This window comes from Zingiber officinale, unplaced genomic scaffold (genome assembly GCF_018446385.1).
Source record: "Zingiber officinale cultivar Zhangliang unplaced genomic scaffold, Zo_v1.1 ctg130, whole genome shotgun sequence".
NCBI lineage: Eukaryota > Viridiplantae > Streptophyta > Magnoliopsida > Zingiberales > Zingiberaceae > Zingiber > Zingiber officinale.
Window position 1 is genome coordinate 25578 of NW_024589826.1, and position 9380 is coordinate 34957.

A 9380-nucleotide genomic window follows, 5' to 3' on the forward strand; every position below is an offset into this window, starting at 1 on the left:
TTTAGTCAATAATTTTTATTTTTATTTTTAATTTTACTAATAATTTTTTATTTTTTATAGGTTAAATTTAAATTTGATTGTTTTTAATTTTTTACTCGTTAAAATTGGATTTGATAAAATAATTTATTTTTTATTGTTTGTTTGGTTTTTTAATTAAAATTTCATTTATTTGTTTTAGATTTGATCAAGAATTTTTATTTTTTTATAGATTAAAATTAAATTTGATTGTTTTTAATTTTCTATCATATTTGATAAATAATTTTAATTTTTAAGTTAGATTTGTTTGGTAATTTATTTTTAATTTTTATTAATAAAAAATTAATTTACTGATTAAAATTAAATTTGATTAATAAATTAAAAATATATATTGATTAGAAATTGTTTTTTCTTTTATAAAAATTATTTACATATTTAATATTCTACTTATTATTTCTTTGTAAATTTTATTTTTATATTTTCTTTCTCGTTTCTCTTTCATTACCATTATACCGTTATATTGTGCTTGGCTCCAAAAGTTATTATGCATATTTTTAAAATAATTTATTAGTTAAATATTTTTATTAAATAAATTTAATTGATAATTTATTAAAATTAAAATTAATAAAATATAGTTTAATTTATGGAGCTTCCATAGATATATAGGATTTCGAAGAAGGATTTATTGTATATATATATACTATATCTATTATACACGATGGCTATTTTTTTTAAAAAAATACTAATTAAAATTTTAGGATCGAATGTGCTATTGGGGGGTGAATAGCGCTCGTGACTTTCATTTTCGTTTCGAAAAACTATCGAGTAAAATATGCAATGGAAATAAATAAAATAATTGCAAACACACGAACACCAAAGGTTTTACTTGGTTCGAAACATGGGGCGACTCCTGCTCCAAGGCCCACACTTGTTGAGTGTTTACTTCGGACAATCACTATAAGCTCGGAAATATACAATTTTGATTTACAATATAAAGTAAAATGGAAATTATACCGATAATGAAAAAATGGAGAGTTTGAAGTTTTAGGTCGTCCGTGTCGAATTACATCTTTGTAGAATCGATCTTTAAGCAGCACACAGAAGAAGGATTGTCAGTTTTCATTGTTGTTCTTGTTGCTGGTCAAACCAGACATATATAGCCTGTTGAGGGCGCCCTTAATCTCATTGAGGGTGCCTCCAATCCCCGGGTCAGCTGCGCATGGATAAGCCCTGCTTCGTCGCTGCTTATCCTCCTGAGGGCGCCCTCCACCTAGCGTCCAGGGCGCCTCCAGCTCCATGGAGGGCGCCCTCCACCTAGTGTCCAGGGCGCCCTCTGCCATGCTGCGCGGAGGTCTCCGGTAGTGCACTCGAGGCGCCTCCAAGCTTCATGGAGGGCATCTCGGGTACTGTTCATCCGAGACTTAAAGACTTTTTCACTCCCTGTAAGATGTGTTATTCCAAAATACCAAACATATCATGCAGAACAGAGTTTAGCATAATAAAATAAGATTAAGATAAATATTTGACAGTCACCGGACTGTCCGGTTCTGACTTCGGATTTCCATCCGGAAACCCTATGTCGAACCGACGTCTACTTTTCCCTCACCGTGGAACACGTCCTCACCTACTCCACTCAGGAGAGTTTACATGTTACCAGTTGATCCTCCAGACCAACTGGACTTTTGCTCAGCGTCGGAAGCTTCCGGTCTTCATGTTGGACGTCCGCTCCACGACCCGTCCAGTCTTCTACCCGGTTCGCGACACCAGGATTTCAACCTAGGGTTACCACCCCCTAGGATTTTGCCCGAAGCTCTCGACCCGCCAAGACTTTCCGCCTAGGGTTACCATCCCCTAGAACCTAGGGTTACCGCCCCTTAGGGTTTTTTCCTTTGCCTAATCGCGGCTAGGACTTTTCCTCACATAGGGTTACCACCCCCTAGGGTTTTCCACCTGCCTAACCATAGCTAGGACTTTTGCCTGAGTACACTTAGGACTTTCCTGCAATCTCATTCAAACTCATTAGATAATAAAATAATTTAACTTTAGACCCTTTGAACTTAAAATGAACCAAACCTTTGAAATGATTGTTCAATCTTGACTTGATTTATTTTTTATGAGCTTGAGTTTAGTTCGTTTAAATGTTATCGAGTTCTCAAATCAAGGTTGGCTAGAGCTTGGTTAGTTTAGATGATATTGAACTTTCAATTCAAGTTTGTTTGATTGTTTGAAAGTTTTAGTTGTTTAATTAGTTATTGAGCTTAATAATATAAATTTATTTATTTATTTTATTATTTATAGCATATTGATAAAAGTTTTATTAATAAATATGGTTTGTGAATATTGTTGACGAACATTGTTCATGAATATTGTTCACGAACGTTAACGAGCTGAACATATATATATATGTTCAAACTTGTTTATTTGGTCTAACGAGCTATTCAAATTTATTTGTTTAATTTATCTTGTGTATATTAAATGAGCATAAGCAAGTTCTTACAAAGTCGAACACCAAACTTATTTACGAATACTTGATTTATTTACAGCTCTACTCCCAACCACTGATTTAAATTAGAAATACAAGTCGACATTTAAAAAAGAATATTTCGTCAAGATAATATTTTTTTAAAAAAATGATCACATATTGTTTAAAATATAGAACCAATCATATGATATTATGAAATCAAAAAAGAGTTTGATAAAGTTTTCCAATTAATTAGAACGATAGAGTTTGATAACCATTTGTTAGTTCAGAAATATAAATATTGTAATAGACTAATAGGTCTGAAAACATTTAATATAAAACATATAAAAGTTAGAGTAGATTTATTGATTAATTTATATCTTAAATGTGTTGTCTGAATACTCAAATAAAATAGGTAAACTTTATTTTTCCAAGATTTTTACGTGGTTCTTGAATTTACTAATTTAGTTTTAACCGGCGAATATCTGGGCTATTCCTTACTCTTACCCGGCAAAGTTCAATAAATATTTCCATTTTTCAATTAATTAATAGAGTTCTTATAACTATAAAATCCATGATAGATTTATAAGGCTTTAAAATTCGCAATAGATGAAAAATAAATGCAAAATTTGTGATAGATTTAGCAGCAAAACTTGTTCTAATTGCTAAAACCAAATGCTCTTTATTACATTAAGCCGCATCGTAAAAGCTAACCTATTAAGAAAACAAGAAATTAAATTGCAACAAAAGGTTGTGAATTGTGATAGCTTTACTAACATATTCAAACTTTTACACTAATCCGAGCTTAATAAAACAACAGTGTTTTAGCATTTATAATTCTGATAACAATTGCCAGTGATATTTTCCAGTGACGTGAAAGTCATAAATTAAAGCATACATTTCAAAACTTATTTCACAAAGATAAGAGAACAAGAATTGCAGGTTTGCAATACCAAAAGAAAAAAACAAAACAGCGAGGGAGGGCGGAATTAAATAAGTAAACCAGCCAAAGATTCCATGTAGCAAAAAAAAAAAAAAAAAAAAAGTAAAAAAGAAGGATCGAAATTACAGAGCACCGATCATGAGTCCATTATGTTGATAACTTTTGTTGCTTACAACATGCAAATTAGTTATCAACTACATTTGGATGCATCCCAGCCACCTCAATCCATCTCTTAAGATCCACAGCATGCCGATCTCGGGACTACAGCAGTCTCAGCAGCTCCCTGGTCTGGTTTGTTGATCTCAATTGTCCCATGCTGCAGCAAATCAATAAATGCATAAGAATATTACGCAGAATTTAGCACAAGCACATTTCTTTCTACCTCAGCTTTGTCCGTTTCAGAAAGTCTTTGCTTAATGTCTCTAGCTATTGAAAAGAAGACCTGTTCCACATTCAGATTTGTCTTGGCACTCTATGCGGCTCAAACACTAGTGGTTAGAAAGTAGAAACAGCCATCAAATGCAAAGAGGCATTTACTCTACTTACAGTTTCGAAGAACTTGATTCCATATTCATCAGCAAGTGCTTGTCCCTTTGCAGTAGGCACAGCCTGTGAAATCACAAATGTAAAGCCTTGACAAAGGGGAAACCCAAATCACTATCATAGTTCGAGAGATAGAAGACATAATTAGTACCTAAAATGGACCTAGGGAACATACCCGTTTGCTTTCATCCATATCAGCCTTGTTACCAACCAGAATTTTGTTCACATTGTCTGAAGCGTGCTGTTCAATGTTACGGATCCAATTCCTAATGTCTGTTGAGATAAGCAGGCAATAAGGCAGAAAGAGGAAGAAAACAATCTAAATAATTAATTATAGAATAAATGTAGATATGATTACTGTTAAAAGATGACTCATCAGTGACATCATAAACAAGCAAAATGCCCATGGCACCTCGGTAGTAAGCTTGTAAAACAGAAGAAAAGAAATATTGTGTTAGTCCAAAAAAGTTTTAGGAAAAAAAAATTCTAGAATGCAAAAGTAGCTCCCTCAAAGTACTTGCTTCAAGAAAAAACACAATGTAAACCTACCAGTTGTTATAGTTCGGAAACGTTCTTGACCAGCTGTGTCCCAAATTTGCAGTTTAATTCGCTTCCCATCCAATTCTACAGTTCTTATTTTAAAATCAATACTGTGCAAAAGACAGTAGTCATAGTCAGAAAAAAAAAGTAGCACCATAGAAAGTAAGCGAGTTCAAAAAAAGAGCTTTAAACATAACCTACCCTATTGTAGTAATGAAACTTGTTGTGAAAGAGCCATCAGAGAAGCGCAGAAGGAGACAACTCTTCCCAACACCTAAACTTCACAACAAGGAGTTTCATAAACATCAAATTTCTTTTACATGTAAATTAATAAGGTGCAATTATTTTTGGTATATACAGTTCTATATGCGCGCCCTCATTTCAATACATCACAGAAATAATTGGATATCAGTAGACACTGGAAAGAACAACAAAATTCTATGCAGAAGCAACATGTCAAATACATGCACGCCTCATTTCAATTACCTCAGAACAATGATGTATGTAGTGGAGATGGATTAATTGACTAAACATACACAAAGCAACAATGCTCTATACAGCAGTAATATCTGATGTGCAATCATACTTGAACTTGACTACATGGATACATTTTTATGAAGCCAAGCCTCATCCTGAAATATTTGTTTACAAAAATAGAACTGTAGGATACTCCCAGTATGATCCAATTAAAAAAGGACCATTTATGGCAACAGACAATCCAAGTTACGGCTTAATACAGAAACAAATACTCGAAAAAGAGAAAAGAAAAACAGAGAGCCTACCACTTGGAATAGTAAGCTACTTCATATCTACAAGATAATAGGCATGGTCAATCCTGGGTCCTTCTACATAAACATGAAAGAACCCATTTCAAAATGCCATACAAAATTGAAGCATAAGGAACAAATTTGCTAAAGAATATGAAAGAGAATTTAGCCCTTTTGACAAACTTTATATCTGTGAACCACTTGGAGCAATTCTTGGAATTTTGTAAACCTCAACATTTGTTTTCCCTAAATTCAGTAGTTATAATCATAATATACATCTAAGGACTCACTGCTCTGATCCTAAATGATGTTAATAGAACAAGCATAATTGCTAGAGAGATTCAAACTAAGGAAAATTATCCACTTTACAATGAGAATACTCTCCAAAATAGGGAGCGCATGTTAACCAAAAAGAGGAAGCCTAACTTCATAACTTGTTCATCTTGTGACTGACCAAGATTCTGTTGATGTTATTTAAAAGCCAGTTGATCTACCTAGATACAAAATTGCGGTAATGAAATACTATCAATAGTCTTCTCCGTAAAGACTTCAGAATCTCTCAAGTATATAGGATCACAGGAAATGATCATTTTGAGAACAGAGATTTTGTGCTATGTATGTATTTTTAGAACATGAAATAAATACACTTTCACCAGAACATACAAACCTTATAAAAAGTACAATAACCTTACTTAAAAAATAATTAACAATTACTATAGCGTTGACATAATTCGTGCATATAAAAGGTTAAAATAGGCTTGTATAGAGAACAATAGAAGGATAAAATAAAAATATTAAATTGATATAACCTTGCATAGAGCTCAATGAAGGGATAAGATTCATGTCTTCATTCTCAAATGTGCCACTTATTGGATGAAGTCTCATTATAAAACAAAAGTCGGGGACAATAGAAATTGATAAGAAGCATGCACAAAGCAACAAGAGGCGTCAAGTAACTAAAAATTGAGAACCCAAGTTCTCTTAGGACATGCTTACAAGGAGAGATTGGAGGAAATAAAACATGAAAGATATATAAATTTAGGTACACTTTGTCAAGAAAATAACTTTCATATCCTTCTCTTGTTTTCTCTCTCCAATAAAATAACTTAACTTTCATAACCATGGACAGGGCCGGCCCTGGAGGAGGGCGGCACTGGGCGATGCCCAGGGCCCATGATTTGAGAGGGTCCAAATATTTTTTTTTTAGTATTATGTATTATAGGCATGTAATTAGAGCCTTGAATAGTTGGACCCAAATTCATATTTCAGAATTTTTTGATATTGTCTTTTACTTTTATCTTTTTAGGCAGGGCCTTGAGTAGTTGGGGCTCAAATTTATTTTGGACCTTTTTTTTTTCTGCCCCGGGCCTCCTCTGTAGAAGGACTGGAGCTGACTATGGACATGCCAATGTGGAACTACATTGAACATTTGTTTGGTAATTATGTAGAGTTATTCCTATTTACTCATAAAACCATAGAATATTGTAAAATCCAGTGGTTTAAGGTTTTATTCTTGAGAAATAAAAGAAAAAACAGATTAGCAATTGGATTCAACAAAAACCATAATGGTTCTGTAAATGGTCCACAATAAAGTATGCATGGCATTCTGTATCTGATAATTAACGCCCATCTAGAAGCACCAAATTGTACTTTACTCGTTACACAGTAGATGAGAAAAAGGCAACTTTAAAGTTTTCTAAACAATTAGAACTATAGAAACGAAAGTCCTTCAGAATCTTTTGCGATGTATGCTGCACCAAAAACAAAATCAAACACCTCTAGATAAATAAGCTAAAAGGACTAATACTTTCTTTGTGAAATATAAGAAGAAAAGTTAATCCACCGTAACTGAACATGGAGTACAAAATGTCTTGACTTTGATCGCGTCACACAATAACCAAGGGAAGGTATGATAATTAAGAGATCCAATACAACGCAGTTCCAATATTGCATTTGAGGAAGCATAACAGTTTGATCTGGTACAGCGACCCCTAATAAAAGCTTCACGCAGAGCCATTTAATCCAGACCCAAAATCACGTCCATATCATGCAAAAATCAAAATTGGGAGAAAAGAGACAAGAAAAGCTAGACCTTTCAGATGACAAAACGAATAAACAAAAACACATGAAAAACTTCACTAAATCCGTGGTGGAAAAAAAAGCGCGGAATGGCCTTACCGCTGTCTCCGATCAGCAAAAGTTTGATCAAGTAGTCGTAATCGGCTCGTGCCCTAGCAGGCGGAGCAGCCATTGTATAACCACCGATGGAGGGATCAACGATCTCCTCTATTAAGCCACCTCCACCGTAGATCCCTCCCCTCCCTCCCAAGGAAGCAGATCAAAAACCATAAGAGCATAAATCGAAGAAACCAAACGGGGGGAAACGAATGGCCAGCAAATGCTTACGAGACTAATCAATCCGCTAATAGGAGGAAGAAGACGTCGATCTCAAGAGCTGGAGATATGAAGAAAAGTAGACCGACAGCGGTGTTGCTCTTCTGGCAGAGAAGGAGGCCGACAGCAGTGTCGCTCCTCTGGCCGTGGGAACGGCCGTCGAAGTAGGAGGCGAAGAGGAACGAGAGAGCACCACCGAAACTCTTTATTAACGTTGCGAAACTCCAATTCGCCCCCCTATAGTTTACCTTTTATCTTTACCTCCACAGATCAAAAAACTTGTGTTCCACACATAAAGTTTGAAAAACATAAACAAATTGCACCTTTCTTAGTTCTTACACTATCAATGGAACAATTAGCATTCGTTAAAAAGTTTAAAAATTAAATTTATCTTGTAGCGTGAATAACGAGATGACGAGCTAGGCTGGTAGAGCATCGAGATTAATTTTTCTAAATATGGAATTTATCTAAAATTTTATATTTTATGTGAAAAAAATATTTATGCTATATTTATTCCTTAAATTTATATTTCATAAATATATTTTTAAATTTAGAAAATAAATTTCATTCAATAAATATTAAAATATTATTTAATTTGGAAGAGATAAAAAATAAAAAATAGATTGAATAATGAAAATATATATTATGTAAAGAAAGAAAAAAATAATAAAAAATAAAAGAGAGAAGAGAGTAGAAAATAATAAAAAAAAAATGAAGATAATAAAAATTTTAGAATAGCTGATATAGTGTGTAAGCAAAAGTGATTGTATGTAGACATCACCAGTAACAAAATCTCCCCACGATACTCACAAGTGAAGATTCTATGTTCTACTATACATTGTAGCCTTAGGTGTCGACTGTCAAATTGGTTGGAGGTGATTGGGATCTGTCGAGAATTGATCTCTTATCTTATTGTAGTAAGTCATGTCACCTTCTAGTCAACTGGGCATCTTGTGAGGACCTGTGTTCAAAATACATGATCAAAAGTAGAGATGGTTGAAAAAAAGATTAAAAGATGTTCACTGATGGTATCATTTTTCACCGGCTCAAGTTCTTTCTTGTAGGACCAGATCGTGCAATAGAGGGGTGGGTGAATATCACATTTAAAAAAAATTCTTTTCTTTTGAAAACAAATCAAAGTGCAACGAAAAAAATATACTACAAAATAAGACAAAAGAATTTACTTGGTTCACAATTTAGCAATTGTTACTCCAAGGCCTACTATCTCTTGGATCATTTTCGGTTAGGTAATACACTAATCTTCTCCTTTCCAGAATCTCTTGGAGACGAAGAAAACCTCGTACAATAATATAGAGAATAATACAAAATTATTTTCTATTACAAATGAAATATGCACTAATAAATGTTACCAACAACTCGAATAGATTGAAACTCGACGTAGGTTGTTAGTAGTAGATGAAGCACAAATGGACAAAGCCAATTTGTAGAGCGAAACAAGGAGTTTGAAAGACTTGATTGAATTATATTTCAAAGCCTTGGATACCAAGGCTTCTTTTATATTCTTCATTTGGTTGATTGAAAACTCATTCTAAACCTTCTATTAGGTGATTGGACTTTGATCTTTCCTTGCTTACTCCGATCTGATCAAATCAATCTCACGAAATCTGTTTGTCCAGTTGGCTGAACACCTGTACAGGCGACTGAACCCCATAATTTTCTTTACTATTTGATCTAATCTCATTCGATCTGTTCTTTCCATATTGTTAGATTGAGACGCACGTTGGGGGGGGGGGGG

At 33.8% G+C, this 9380-nt stretch overlaps 1 protein-coding gene across 1 annotated transcript; it reads right to left on the reverse strand.

Moving 5' to 3' along the window:
• Window positions 1-3395: 3395 nt before the first annotated feature.
• On the reverse strand, window positions 3396-7825 carry LOC122036022 (ras-related protein RABE1c-like). Its single transcript, XM_042595191.1, has 9 exons — window positions 7637-7825; window positions 7409-7552; window positions 4665-4737; window positions 4473-4573; window positions 4282-4347; window positions 4099-4196; window positions 3927-3989; window positions 3763-3852; window positions 3396-3696 (listed from the first exon to the last, which is right to left on the reverse strand). The coding sequence occupies exons 2-9, from the start codon at window positions 7479-7481 to the stop codon at window positions 3613-3615; spliced, it is 648 nt and encodes a 215-aa protein (XP_042451125.1). The 5' UTR covers window positions 7482-7552; window positions 7637-7825; the 3' UTR covers window positions 3396-3612.
• Window positions 7826-9380: the final 1555 nt, after the last annotated feature.